Genomic DNA, 16,262 nt, shown 5'->3' with positions numbered 1-16,262 from the left:
ATCTTCAAATAGAAGGGCAGGAACTATGTCACCCTGCCACAGCCAGGCCCAACAGTACACCTCTGCTCATTCTCATTTTCGCGTGTCACCTGTATCTTGCAGTAAGGGGTTCCCGGAGGCAGCGCCTATGCGCCTATGTTGCAGGTGGTTCCCCGAGTCGCCGCGCTGGCTGGCCTGCAGGGGGCGCCAGGAGGAGGCGCTCAGCCTGGTGCAGCGCATCGCGGCCGCCAACGGCACTGCCGTGCCTCCGTTCACTCAGAGGGTGCTACGCAATGTGGCCAGGAGCAAGCGCGACAGGAAGGGACTGCTCAGCATTTTCTCCAGCTGGAACCTCTTCAAAAATACAACAGTACTCGTCATCGTCAGGTAAGGAACATTCAGTGGTACGCCTGATATGTTCACTGGACGACCCCCTAAACGAGCGCATCGGTCTATCACTGTAAATGGCGTAGAACTGGTATCAGGTAATCACGTGATCACCTCCAGTGATGAAGTAAGAAATGGCTGTGTGCATATGCCAGTAGATTAGAGTAGATTAGATTAGTACTTGTTCCATAGATCATGAATACGACAAATGGTTTGGTTCAAATGGCTCTGAGCACTATGGGACTTAACTTCTGAGGTCATCAGTCCCCTAGAACTTAGAACTACTTAAACCTAACTAACCTAAGGACATCACACACACCCATGCCCGAGGCAGGATTCGAACCTGCGACCGTAGCGGTCGCGCGGTTCCAGACTGTAGCGCCTAGAACCACTCGGCCACCCCGGCCGGCATGAATACGACACTTCGTAATGATGTGGAACGTGTCAGGTTAATAAAAGGTGTCTATACAAGATATTAAATTACACAAAATATTACATTACACTTAATATTTTTAATTTTTTTGTGGGGCATGGGGAAATTACCCACTTACTATATCTAAAAATTCATCTAATGAGTAGAAGGAGTTGCCATTAAGAAATTCGTTTAATTTCCTTTTTAATGCTATTTGGCTATCTGTCAGACTTTTGATGCTATTAGGTAAGTGACCAAAGACTTTTGTGGCAGCATAATTTACCCCCTTCTGAGCCAAAGTTAGATTTAACCATGAGTAGTGAAGATCATACTTTCCAGTTAGTTGTATGGTATCAAGGAGCAGTGTCGGTCCATGTGGAGGCGAGATCGAATGACAGCCTGGAGCTGCCCCGTTTAGATGTGCCCATGACTACAGTGGCAGCGAAGTAGCGCACTTTTGCTAGTTTATCAACGTGGGCTATCAAATCTTAATAGAAAGGGATCAGGGACGAGTGTAACGCCTTGCCAGTGCACAAGATTTTGTATGGGACATTTTCAACTCAGAGGCGTAGTTAATTTAAAGAGATCAGCTTCAGTTATTCAGTCCACTCACTATATTTATGGTGGTTTTCGTATATTCTGTTTTACACTGCTTGAGCCCCTAATATAGCGTACACATACAGCGTGTTTCAAAATGAATATATTTGTTTTAAGGCTTTGTAGCATTTATTAAAAATGGTTCAAATGGCTCTGAGCACTATGGGAGTTAACTTCTGAGGTCATCAGTCCCCTAGAACTTAGAACTACTTAAACCTAACTAACCTAAGGACAGCACACACATCCATGCCCAAGGCAGGATTCGAACCTGCGACCGTAGCGGTCGCGCGGTTCCAGACTGTAGCGCCTAGAACCGCTCGGCCACAACGGCCACCCAGCATTTATTACATTCAGCTTACAGTTATAAATAGTAGATCTGTAACAGAACTAGCGAGTTGAAGGGCTAGGAGGAAGTGGGTGTGACATTCTTTTGAACAAATTCCCTTTATTACAATTTTAAACACAGTAAAGATTTTAAAATTCCAAAGTCATTAGTAAGAGAAATAGTTAATATAATCTTTGACACAATAAATGATGATACTGATTATAACACACAATTTCAAACAGCTGATTCCAATGACTGAATGAGTTGCACACTCCAACTAGTACACGGATAAATTTTGAGAAGGCACCACCTCCAGTCATGAACAAGACTACCACAAAAGTTGTATACCCAAGGCAGCCCACACTACGTGTCTGCTTATCAAAAGAACAAATTTGCTTGCATGAAATAGTACCGGTACAATAACCAGACACAGCGTCCCCTAAAATATATCGGCTAAGTCTCTCACCAGCGCCCGACAGGTTTCAACACCAGTCTTACTTAACCACTTCCAAAAACATAGCAAAGCTCATTGGCAGAGGCACTGACACACACACCGACCGCCGGCCGAAGTGGCCGTGCGGTTAAAGGCGCTGCAGTCTGGAACCGCAAGACCGCTACGGTCGCAGGTTCGAATCCTGCCTCGGGTATGGATGTTTGTGATGTCCTTAGGTTAGTTAGGTTTAACTAGTTCTAAGTTCTAGGGGACTAATGACCTCAGCAGTTGAGTCCCATAGTGCTCAGAGCCATTTGAACCATTTGAACACACACCGACCAAAAGGTTAACGCGGCGGTGCGGCGAGCGGCGTGCTGCAGCAAGACGAGTCGACTCATTGACCCTTGCAGGTGGACGGTTGGATTCCAAGATAGGTCGCGATGTGGCCGGCAAGCTGACGGCGCCACACTCGCACCGCTGTCGGCGCCGCGACACAGCAAGTGCCGACGAGGCAACGCCGGAATTAAAGTCGTTGCAACTCGTGGTGACTTAGTGTCGGCACAACATCAAATGATAGAGCATTTCAGTTTTGTTTGTATACCAGTGTGCAAAGGAGGACTTCGAGACGACCAAGAGCGACTGAAGAACGTGTTGAATGAATGAGTCTTTCACGTGTAGTTCCAAGAAATCCGATGGAGAGGCTAGTCGTGAATTAGTAGTTCCAGTGACAACTATGTGGAGACTTTTAAGCAGGCGATTACAACTACGTTCTTAACGTTTGCAACTGTTACAAGCTCTAAACCCTACAGACTATGGTTTAACTGCTAACTTTGAAACGAAATGATGGTGCACGGCGGTGAAGACTTTCTGGATCGTATCGCATTCAGTGGTAAATCGACGTTCAGCTAAGAGGAAATGTGAACACACATAATAGTTATATCTGGGGGTCAGAAAATCCCCACGAAATGGTTCAGTGGCAACTAGACTCCCCTAAATTGAATCTTTTTGTGCGTCATATTCCAGCGGAAAGTTTATGGGCCTTTCTTTTTCGGTGAAGCAACTGTAACTTGTGTTTCTTATCCTGATGCGCTAGATTTATGGCTCTTTCCTCGATTGGAAGAACCTGAACCATAGAACATCATTTGTCAGGAGGATGGTGCACCGCCTCACTGGCACAACTCAGTAGGCGATTGGTTAAATGCCTTTGCACCCGACCGCTGGTTCAAAAATGGTTCAAATGGCTCTGAGCACTATGGGACTTAACTTTTGAGGTCATCAGTCCCCTAGAACTTAGAACTACTTAAACCTAACTAACCTAAGGACCTTACACACATACATGCCCGAAGCAGGATTCGAACCTGCGACCGTAGCGGTCGCGCGGCTCCAGACTGTAGCGCCTAGAACCGCTCGGCCACTCCGGCCGGCCCGACCGCTGGATTAGACGCAAGGGGCCATATGATAGAGCTTCTCTTGCATGACCTCCACGTCCACACATGATCTGACACCATACGATTTTTATCTTTGGGGGTTCATAAGGGACCATTGTGTCTGTCACCGCTCCAGCTGATCTACCCGACTATAGAAACAGCATTGTTGCAGCCATTATTCCAGACACACTGACGTGTCTGAGTTGCTCTTTCATTTCACAAGTTAAGCATAATAATGTTACAAAGTATTAAATCCTATGTATTCATGTTGAAAGACACTGTATTATGATGATTTACTTAGTTTGGTCTATGTTAGCATTAGTTTTTATCTCTGTTTTTAATGTTAATATCCGTTGCTCGTTCATTTTGTCTATGTACCATTGCCTTTTTGCCTAAAACGTTACACTTTGTTAAATGTCTGAGAGTTATTTAGCTTGACAGCTTACTACAGTTCATTCATAGTCTACTATCTTTTTAAATTTTGTAAGCACTCGGATCAGTTCATATTTTCCGTATCTTCGCCAATAACGGCGTAAGTTTACTTCCTTGTACACCATTGGCCTCGCCCGCGCTGTGACCCTCCTCTCAGCCGTGGTTGGCTTTCATAGCGTGCAGAGATGTTCGACAGCTGACAGTGTGAGAACAGTTTTCTGTTCCTTCTTTCTCCTTTGTCCACTCATTCAGATGTTACATTATGCCTGCTTGATTTTTGGGTCCTTTCCTCTGCCATCTCAGATCTTGTTCTGCCTAAGATGGAGTGATTTGTAGCCTTTGCACCCATTGCTCCCACAACATATGATGTATGACCAAATACAGTAAGTGAGCAGCCTTGTTACATTAGCCTGCTCTTATGGTTTTCCAGATACTTTATATTTATTATTATTTTCCTTACCTCCACTCCGTTCTGTGCAAGTTTGTGTATCTGAAGATGGGGTTTAACCTCCAAAAGCCGGTAGTGGATTGAATAAATCATTAGTAAAATTAAAACGGATCTCATTAACTTAATTAGAGTTTCAAACCAGGCTCATATCGCCGAGTCAGTAAATGTAGGTTCACCTCAACCACTTTCGGAACACATATTGGGAAGGGAACGTCGTGGCTTTGGACATTTGGAGTCGAGAACCTTGCATAGAGCGAAGTCTTAGGGTTATACCATGACTTTCGTCAACTAATTCAGATTGTCATGAACATGAATCAGAGCGGTATACCTCCTATGGGCAGACCTTGCGCCTACCCACTCAACAACCAACGTTACACCTGAGGGAAGCGGTTACATAACTCTTTAGGAACCAGCCTTCCTGCAGACAGACCAACTCAACCATGATCTCCCTGACCACTAGACGGTATCCCAAGCGACAATAGAGGTCGCTGGCATCGCGGTCGTATTCTCCTCCACAGGCCATGTCACTTAAAGTATTTCCTACGGTATCCTGGTGCCCGAGCTGCATTTAGGCTGGCGCTCAAGCCACTGTGAATGGGCTTCCTGTGTAAGGCGCATTCCGCATTCCGCCAGTCAGTACCTCACGCTGGAGCCGCCGCAACGACGACGCCGTGTTCCATGTAGGTGATCAGCTAGTGGACTTGTAAGATTTCTTGTCTTTACTTCTAACGCAGACTTGCCTGTGTTTCTTCATAGTGCAACGTTGAAACTGAGGTGTCCTTCTGAGACTTCAACTCGTACTGCGCACAAAACTTTTACCGTGCCATCAGGACTTTAACTTTTGCTAGGATAGTGCACTGTGTATTTACTAATTAGTGATATTTTCTAGCAGCGTATTTTCTTCTTAAAGGCCTTCCAAGAAGTAACTGTTTTTGTTCAGGCCTTTGGTCTCCCTCATATTACTATTTTACTTTTTACTCTATCAATTCAGAAAACACTTTTTTTTCAATACTGTTTATTCCTTATTCGAGAAGTAACTGTCTTTGTAAAGCGATTAATTCTTACATTGTATTAAAATTCACGTCGAAGAACATGCATTTTTTTCTTGTTAAATAAACTTCGTTCTTACCAAATCTACACGAACATTTCTTGACTGCCGAACCAGGCGGAAATAACAATATCTACGGCAATTCTGGACAACTTTGTTTATATTTGTGGCATCACGTTACCGGGGTCATCGATCTTATGATGTAAACATACTTAGCACTGACATTCTGCCCTTTCCCCATCTACATTTCTAGCCAACTACAGTGTAGTGTCAAAAATAAAAGTGACAATAAAAAAATCAAAGATTGTTAGTAGGAAATTAAAAACCCACTCACTTTCTCCTCCCCCTCATTCCTGTCGCCAGCCGATCAAAAGTTTCAAGATGGGGAACTAGCTCAATTGTGCTATATACTCAACCGCCCTCTGCCTCGTCTCCATCTAGTCACAGTGAGGTATTAAAATGACGCTTAAAATGGCGTCGCGTTACTTTATTTCCGAAAGATTTTTACATTGTGTGAGGCTTTGGGTAAAATTTATGTCGTTTGTCCTAGTTTATAATTAATAAGTTGGAATATTTGGTACGTCTTGTGCGATTGTTAGATATCACAGTCTTTTACAACGGTGCAGACAGCCAGAAAGCGATGGAGAACGTACTCCCCATAGTCTTCATTCCACAGGACCACTTCTCATCTCGCCTAAACTGAAATAAAATGTTCCAAATCTCTAAGCATAGTGCAAAAGGATCAGGAACCACGACGATAAATGTCTGCTATCGTCTACTGAAACAATGTATTACATGTAGAAAAGAAGCTAATACGCTCCTGTTTTATTGAAAGGCTGAAAAGTGTGGTAGCAGTTGCCTCATTCTGCATTCCTCAGCACCTTTAAAAATTTTCCCAAAAAATTTGGCATGCCAACATATTGGCCCTCTTTCTAACATGCAACTGACGTCAAGTTCCACCAACTGATTCAACGCTCTAAATCGCTCACACTCATCCACTCCAGTTGCCCTTTCTCACTCATTCATTCAGGCCAACTCATTATTATCTCGCTGTGTGTGTATCATTGTCTCCAGTGTCACAGCCCCAGTCCCCTTCGTTCTGTCCACTACCACTGTCTTCTGTCACTGTCTCCTTATTCTCTCTTGTTGCTACTATCTCATTCCTTCTTTTGTATCCCGCCTGGGAGGCGGCGCGTGGGTAGGAACGGGAAAAGGTAATACAATTCGGTACTGCTAGAACGTGGTTTACTGGTGCAAAAACAAGGTGATAAAACGATTACATAACTTTTTACGTAAGTACGATGCTGAAGCGAAGTGTCCTGGCTGGCTGCACCTGATCAAATGGGCTGAAGCAGTCGCGGAGCTCGTAGAGCTCGACAGCACCGGCTAGAGGGCGCTGTCATCTGTCTCTCGTAGTGCCAACTTGTGAAACTATTTCGTGGCATCGTTGCTATCGACACCACACCTTCTTTCCTACTGTTGCTATCTCTTACCGCTGTTGCGCTCTCTCTCTCTCTCTCTCTCTCTCTCTCTCTCTCTCTCTCTCTTCCTCGTTGTTATACCCATATATTGTATTCTGACTCTTATCTTCACTAGCTCTCGGCCACTTTCTCTTTATTCCGAGCTCCCCCTGACATTGTCTCCGTCACTTTTTTTCCTAGCACTGTTCTGTCACTGTCAACAATGTACCACTGCCACTATATCCCTCTCTTTCCCCCTCATTCTTCCTCTCTTCCACTCTTTCTACAACACACACTGCCTCCTATCTTCCAGTATTTATTACTTTCTCATCTCTTTGCTACTGCCACTGTCTTCTTTTTTCTCAGCATAAAAAAGCTCGAATATGTCCACATGCCAAAATTTTTGGGAAAATTTTAAAGATGCTGAGGAAGGTAGAATGAGGCAGCTGGTACCCCACTTTTCAGTCAGTCTTTCAAGTAAACAGGAACATATTGTCATTTTTGTACTTCAATAGGAACATATTTTCTTGGATCCCCTTCTTTTACCTGCTGCAGCAGGGCATATAATTCATATTAAAAGAAATGTATTGGTCAGTAAAATTTAGATAGTTATATGAGACTGAAATAACGCAAAATTAATTTTACATCTCAGACCAGATCTTATGTGCAAAAATGTTTTGCATGTGCTACATTACTACAACAAGGGGATTCCATAAAGGACACACTGTACAATCAAAAAATGTTGAAATGTGTGTGAATTCATATGGGAGCAAACTACTGAGGTCATCGGTCCCCAGACTTAAACACTACTTAAACTCACTTATGCTAAGAACAACACAAACACCCATGACTGAGGGAGGACTCAAACCTCCGGCGGGAGGGTCCGCGCAATCCGTGAAAAGGTGCCTCAAACTGCGGGGCCACTCCGCCCGGCTCATTACTTTAAAAAACTACGTTTTGCGTCACACCGGATTTTATGTGCGTATTTCACTTGTACAAGTAGGGTAACTTTGGATCTCTGTACCTTGGAAACGGATAAAATTTCCAGAGTTATTCGAGATCGGAGTTTTACGAAAATATCGTAAAAATTTCAGCCATTTGATGTGCATAGCCTTCTTTGAACCCTCGACTGGATTTTGGTCCGCTAGTGATGTAGAAAATACAGGCTCTGAGCACTATGGGACTTAACATCTGTGGTCATCAGTCCCCTAGAACTTAGAACTACTTAAACCTAACTAACCTAAGGACATCACACACATCCATGCCCGAGGGTAGAAAATACAGTAAAAAAAGTCTTTCTTGTAGGGTTTTCTGATGAACAACTCATGACCTAGTGGTGGCTCCATACGTCCCATCAAGTCCACCGTAGGTCACATCAAATGCAAAAATAATCAACCAATTCGCCCCATTTGTCTTTAGGACAGTGACACTAAGAAGTTCCTTCTGTTCGGTGATAAAATGATCCCTAGCCCAACAGTTATTCAAAACACTTGACCCCCACCTTTCTGTCACCGACAGAACACGACGTATGAGCACCGGAAAGTCCTGTTTCTGTGCGCGGCATTTTGGAACTTTCTAAATACGTATGCTGTCCCCATGCACACCGGTGATCAATGTTTGCACCTGTAAAAAAATGGTTCTTCAAATAATTATTTCTTGTCGTACGCAGCATTCGAAGCAGCTCAGAGACGATACCTGCTGCCTGTTGCCATTTACGAAAAGTGGAGAATAATTTCGGACACTTCACACGCAGTTTTATATAGTGCAGCGTGTGGCACACAAAACAGAACATGGAGAACGAAATTCTGGTTTTACAGATAAATACATATTGGAAGTAATTTCACTTTTACAACAGTTACCAGTCACAGGCGATGTATCATTCGAATGAAACACAGTATTGTCAACCATTATTAATGGCATCTGAGACGTAAGCGGACACGAACAGATTCACGGCGGAACATAGCACATTCCCGCATGATTGAGAACGATCGAATAACTCCACAGATGTTTTTTCGAATAACTTCACAGATATTTTTCTTTTTCTTTTTTGTATTTCGATTCCCCCCTCCCCCCACCCCCCAGAGGGGGAGGGGGGCTGGCAGCAGCGTAATACGCCCCTCTGCAGCCTACAGATAAAGTAAAAGAACATAATGAGGAGACATAACAGTAAAAACAGGTGATACGATGCTGACTGTTTAAAACTGGTACATGGCGAAAAAGTTGTGAAGAAAACATAAAAAACAAAGAGGTCAGTGATGCTGATTAAAACCACTTAAAAAATAGACGGGCACAATTAAAAAACATGTGGACAGTTTGGTTTCTGTTCGCAGCACTTTAAAAAGGGGACACACAACACTGAACACTCAAGGAGAACACTGCATGATAGAGTACGAAGACATATGGGTATGGAGGGGGGGGTGGGGACCGATGGAGGGAGAGGGCACAGAAAAAGGGGGAGCAGGGCGGACGCGAGAATGGAGTGGAAGACACTGGAGGGGAAAGAAAAAGGACTCTGGGGGAGAAAATGGAATAAAGGAGTGAGTAGGTGGGGAAAAAGAGGATGGAGGGGGGAGAAGAGGGAGCCTGGGAAAAGGACAAAGGGTGGGAGGGGGAGGTTAGGATCATAGTTGATACGAGGGATAAATGGCGGGATAGAGGACATCATATGGGAGGGGGAGTTGATGAAAGCCACCTCAGGAAAGGAAATGAAGGGTGCAGAGATAGAGGGAAGGGGGGGGGGCACAACGGTGAAGGTGCGGCAGCGAGCGTGGGTTGGAGATGAGCAACCAGGGGACGAGGGGGATCAAGTCGGCGGGAGGTTTAGAGGATGCAGACATGTTAGAGGAAAACGAGCAGATGGGGGGATAGGAATCAGGTCGTAGAGGATCAGTGTGAGGGACTTCACAAATGCTGACACCTCGTTATTTATACACTGAAGCGTCAAAGAAACTGGTATAGACATGTGTATTGAAATTATATATATGTAAAAACAGGCAGAATACGGCTCTGTGGTCGGCAACGCCTATATGACAGCAAGTCTCTGGCGCAGTTACTAGATAGGTTACTGCTGTTACAATGGCGGGTCATCTACATTTAAGTGAGTTTAACGTGGTGTTATAGGCAGCACACGAGCGATGGGACACATTGTCTCCGAGGTAGCGATGAGGTGGAGATTTTCCCGGACGACCATTTCACGAGTGCACCGTGAATGTCAGGAATCCGGTAAAACATCAAATCTCCGACATCACTGCGGCCCTAAAAGAATCCTGCAAGAACGGGACCAACAACGATTGAAGAGAATCATCCAACGTGACAGAAGTGCTACCTTTCCGCAAATTGCTGCAAAGCTGGGACATCGTGTCAGCGTGCGAACCATTCAACGAAACATCATCGGTATGGACTTTCGGAGCCGAAGGCCCACTCATGTACCCTTGATGATTGCAAGAGACACAAGACTTTACATCTTGCCTGGGCCCATCAACGCCGACACTGGACAGCTGATGACTGGAAACATGTTGCCTCGTCGGACGAGTGCGTAAGCATCCTCTCTGATCACATGCATGCATTGATGTCCACTGTGCATTCCGAAGGTCTTGGGTAATTCCAGCACGTCCAGCATTGCTACAGAGTGCTTCAGGAACACTCTTCTGAGTTTAAACACTTCTGCTGGCCACCAAACTCCCCAGACATGAAAGTTATTGAGCATACCTGGGATGCCTTGCAACGTGCTGTTCAGAACAGATCTCTACCCCCTCGTACTCATTAGGATTTATGGACAGCCCTGCAGGATTCATCGTGTCAGTTCCCTCCAACACTACTTCAGACATTAGTCGAGTCCATGCCACGTCGTGTTGCTGCACTTCTGTGCGCTCGTGGGGGCCCTACACGATATTAGGCAGATGTACCAGTTTCTTTTGCTCCTCAATGTATATGCTGGGTGCAGACGGTGAAGGGAACACTTGTTCCAAAACGGCTGTCACCTCAGCCAACAATGCCCAACCAGCACCCTTTATGGTTACAAAATTATTTATATTGTGGTTAATAACTCATAAATTTTGGACTCCAGAGTTTTCCAAACGGAACTGACAGTAGATGGTGGACTCTAAACCGTCTCCATTTTAATTTTGTACCTTTTCAAATTTACCATATTATATTGAAACTTAGTACCAATTTATTATTAGACATAATGAATTTAATGCTATCGTCTTGGCTTTGTAGCTTAATGACACAGCTTAACTAATCAAACTTCTTGAACAAAATTTAGGTATAAAAATTGGTTTTACCTTAGTAATTCAAAAAGTAAAAGAGATAGCTTTCTGAAAACGTCTGCCATGTGTTTGATAAACTGTATCTAATTCCCGAAAAGGAACTTACTAGCTTCAATTTTACGCGACTTTAAGAATTATACAGAAAGTGGGATTTCGAAGTAACTAATTAGTTGAAACTTCCTGGCAGATTAAAACGGTGTGCCGGACCGAGACTCGAACTCGGGAGAGCACTTGCCCGCGAAAGGCAAGGTCCCGAGTTCGAGTCTCGGTCCGGCACACCGTTTTAATCTGCCTGGAAGTTTCATATCAGCGCACACTCCGCTGCAGAGTGAAAACCTCATTCTGGGAACTAATTAGTTAACCATGTGGAGATTCACGTAATCATTGTGAAACGTCCCCTTTGAACAATTTATATATGACTGTGCTTAACCTGACACACAATATTTTGTTAGCGCAACGCAATCTGACTTTCAAAATTCCCTACAAAAGAATGGCCCTGACTAACATTAAACTATACCTTTCACAAATCACTTACCTCACAAAAATCTTCACTGCTCAAGCTACTGCAATACAGCGAGCGCCACTACTGCCAGCTAAATAAAAGATTCAAACTACTGAAGGCACTAACTACTGATAGGTATAGTTAGCAAATGAAAGATATTAATAGAGAACAAACAATGTATTTACCTTGATATCATCATATATAAATATAGCAGTTCATGACAAATTTCAAAACTCCGCCATCTCTCTCCCCACTGCTGGCGGCTCACCTCCAACTGCGCAACGCTATGCGCTGTTCACATCCAGCTGCCGCTGCCCAACACTACAATGGCAGACAACAATGCCAACTAGCCACAGACTGCACACAGCACAGCCAGTGATTTTCATACAGAGGTGGCGTTACCAATAAAAAAACCTAAACAGCCTACTTACATAGCCCCCATGCTCCCCACAAAAAATTTTACAAATTTTTTTTTGGGCAGTGGCCAATAATGATTTGATAAAATTTTTCATAATTACAATAACAAAGAAGTCAAATGCACACACTTATTGATACAATGTTGGTCAAAAGCTAAAAATTTCTCACAGTCCATAAAGACAGTCCACATTGTTCATCACAGTAAAAATGCAGAGTTTTTCTCAAAGTCTGAGCAGTAAAAGAAAATGCACACAGAAGTAGTGGATTTCCATGCAGTCTTGAAGAAGTAGTGTTGTCCTTCCAACGGAAAAACAGTGCTGACTCTTGACATGCAGACAGGTAATGCTCCACAACAGAGCAAACCCACAGCAGAGTCATTCGACGTTTTGAAGAATATTGTTAGGTAGGTCATCACAGAACAGACCCACTGTAGTCCTGGTAGAGGTTACGGTATTGGTGGGCCACCAGAGGTGCAGACCCACTGCAGGCCTTGTAGAAATAATGGTACTGGTGAGTCAGCAAAGGTGTAGACCCACTGTAGTCCTTGTAGAAATGGCCAGCAGCCATCTGTTGCGACTGTGCATGTGCACAATCACCATCGAAGAGTCTTGCAGAGAATATAGCAAGTCCATAAACCACCACTTGTGCACTCACAACGTTTTTGGAATTGTCCTTAGAACCAGCAATGCTGTTATCCAGTCCCTTGCAGAATTATTAACACACGTGCAAACACTAACAGTCCCTACTTCTCACATATTGTCCATATACTATGACCAACAGAAACGTGTGCAGTGAAATGTAACTTACAAGTTAATAATAAGATGAACTGGTGACAATTACAATTTTATAAATTTACATCATGAAAATACAATTACAAAGGTACAAAATACATCATTAAAGAACATAATAATACAGATAACATGTGTAGTACAGGCTTTACAAAAGAATAGAAATAGACATATAGATCAGTGTTACAGGAATTATGACATAAGTAAATACATAAAGGATCACAATAACTTTTGAAACATCAACTTCACACATGAGCATTAAAGAGAACAGAATTAATAATGTCTAAACATCTTTACAAAGTAAATAACATATTATTAATGCAAATTATATTTGAGGATAACAGTATTCCTCATCATAGTGAATGTAGCTTAATATTAAAAGAAGAAAAAATTCTATGAAACTACACAGAGACAGGAAGAAAACAAATACACAAGGGTACACAAACACATAGTGGGATAACACCAATAGGAAGGGACAGGGTTCGTTTTCAGTGTAACATGTGGTACTGCAGTCCAACCCAAAACTTCATATATCTTTCCTCTTATTTCATCCTTTGTTTCCACCAAAAAAATTCTATCTAAGCATGCTTTCTGTATTTATATGTTCACACATTTCTTACCTCAACATTTATTTCCAAGAAAATCCTACCTATACCTGCTTTCTGTACGTTTTTCGTATAGATTCTCAATGCATTTCTTCCAATTCATCGCAACTCATTCTCTTCTATAGTCTACCCCCCCTCTTAAGCTAACTTAAATCTACTGAGCTCAGATGCTAAACTAAGGGACGAGGCAATGCAGCAGCACATAACAAATTAACACAAACAGCAATGCAAAAAAATGGAAAATTGCAAAGCAAGCTACAGTAAATATATATTACCAAGCAATGCAACATTACAACTAATATGAGCCAATGTACAGTAACAAGAAGAATAAGTCAGTAGTAAAACTAGCTTAACAGAGTAACACAATTTAAAATTCAGTAGCACTATGCCTGGCAAACAGCAGTAACTTATACCTAAACATGACATAGCTCAAGCAGAAAAAATTTTACAGTAAAAACAACAATGCAGATAAGGGAAATGTATATTCACATCTTAATATCTATGTAATTAAAGTGGTGCACCATAACAACTGATTGTAAAAAGAAATATTACCATGTACTTGAAAAGAAAATTATGTGTTACTGTTACTAGTTCCTTCTTATTGTTTTTTCCTTTCCAAGTGCTCCTTTTTTAAAGAATGTGGATCATAAAATAATTATTTAATAGATCTGTTGACAGAAAGTGTTCACATTAGCAAATGCATCTAAGTTTATTTTATAAAACTAATGCTGTAACACAGCTGGAAAACAGATATCAAATGAAATAAGCAACTATGAAAAGCAAAGCATAAAAATATCATTCAGTAGTCATGTGACATTTCATAAGTTAGTAGCTCTCAACTCTCGTAGAAAGACACTTGTCATTATAATGGCCTCCCCTTTTTTTTTTTCTACCTGTGCCGCTGAAGGCTAATGGCTTTTTTTTTTCGGGCGGCTGTCGCCCAGGTGGGTGCCCGCGACGCATTATGTGCAGGTGGTCACTTAACTTTCTTACGGAAATATTTACGACAGCAGTTTCCGCTACAGTGACAGTCTCACATAAAAACATTTCACAGGTCAAGAATTTGCGTTACAAATCTGTAGAAACAAAATGCTATTGATATAACAGTGTCCAAAAAATTTTCGTCTGCATTGTAATACATTCACGCATATACACACACATTTCATAACTCTTAAAGTACGATTCTTGGTTTCCAACAACCTTTTCCACAAATCAGAGTCCCTAAACACTACTCATTATTCCTTACCTTATTCGTCGACACTTCTTCAGTATTTCATCATAAGAAATACGTAGCATAATAAACATTCCTCAACAACATAATACACATCGTCGTCGTAATAATAACATCATAACACCTCAGTCAAATCTCAAAATCGTCGTAGCTTCCTCCAATAATTAAAAAAATTCTCTGCTCATGTCAAAAGTGTCATCTGCCACAAATGTACTTTAAAAATCATGAATCCATACAAAATACATCATTCAAAGCTCTCATAGTATCACAATGGTTCCAAAAACATATGAACAGTTTACAAAGTACAGACAAAATACAGTTTCATAAGTGTGAAGTTATCCAACTGTGTAATTGCGTACACATATGTCACTGACGTAGTAAAAAACATTTTTATCTCTCAGTTAAATGATCAGATCGCTGTGTAATCTATGTTTTAGAGAAATATGGTACCGATGTGTAAAGTTGTATAAGCAAATACCATATTAGCTAGGGTTCCTTGTGCTTGCCAAACACATGGTACACAAGGTAGGCGTATACCCCCCTGAGGATTAATGTAATTATACCCTCAGGTGTTACAGATTACAGCAATGGAATGAAATGTATCATGGAAAACTTTCTTTGTAATTCAAAAATCTTTAAAAATAAATGTTTTAAGTACAAAATTAATCACTCAAATACGTGTACTGTAGCGCTAAATGTGCGTCTTGTTGCAACATAATCTGTGTGGAAGTGTCGTAGTTATCGTCCTCCGAAAGCTAAGTTCTGCAGAAGTCAATGTACTTACCACATGATAAACAAAAGTGAAATGCTTTGCGTATAGATATCGTAGTTATTATGCTTATTGGCGTGATGAAGAAAGTACTGTACTGTAACGTATTGTTGTGCTATGGAAAAGGCAGTCTCATTGTAGCTATACCACAAAAGTTACTACTAAAACCTGTTTTACTTTCCAGAATAAAACAGAAAACTGTGCAGATATAAAACAGAAACACTGCAAAAGCAACATTGTAAATTGTCACTCATTAGTAGCGTCGTGATAACATCGTGTAGCTGTCACATAAACTAACCACTGTGTCCTCTGGTATTTCACAGAAAGGACTTTGAACCCAGAATGTATTTTCAAGTAAACCAAAATGTTGCATTAAAATCTCATTAGCAGTACCAGTATGTGTCCTAAGTATGTAAGCCTGATAGTCGTTACGTAATCGTGCAACTAACAAGCAAGAATGTACAACTAACAACACTGTGTCGTCTGTTCATTATAACAATGCATTCGTAATTTCTATTGAAATAAGTTCTCTTGGTTCTAGACTGGATATTTAACTTCAAACATTGTTGCATGTTAACAGTTTCTTAAGTCTTTCAAAGCATACTAGTAATGTAAAGTGAAAAGTTTTATGGCAAAGACAAAGTTAAAAAGCAGATTATCTCTCAGTAAGCGGTTTTACATGTGAAGTGTGGTGCAATCCTTTACTCTTCCTAGTACGCAGACTTTCAACTGAA

The 16,262-nt window shown here is 41.9% G+C and overlaps 1 protein-coding gene across 1 annotated transcript in view; it reads left to right on the top strand.

The window, feature by feature from the left end:
• Window positions 1-16,262, top strand: part of LOC126474443 (solute carrier family 22 member 13-like) — a 131,748-nt gene that overhangs the window by 59,707 nt on the left and 55,779 nt on the right. The window contains exon 4 of the mRNA XM_050101914.1: window positions 145-366. Within this exon, the coding sequence (XP_049957871.1) occupies window positions 145-366 (222 nt within the window). The remainder of the gene's footprint in view (window positions 1-144; window positions 367-16,262) is intronic.

The sequence above is a fragment of the Schistocerca serialis genome, chromosome 4 (genome assembly GCF_023864345.2).
Source record: "Schistocerca serialis cubense isolate TAMUIC-IGC-003099 chromosome 4, iqSchSeri2.2, whole genome shotgun sequence".
NCBI classification, from domain to species: domain Eukaryota; kingdom Metazoa; phylum Arthropoda; class Insecta; order Orthoptera; family Acrididae; genus Schistocerca; species Schistocerca serialis.
Note: the sequence above shows the minus strand (reverse complement) of the source record. Positions and strands in the feature narration are given on the sequence as shown.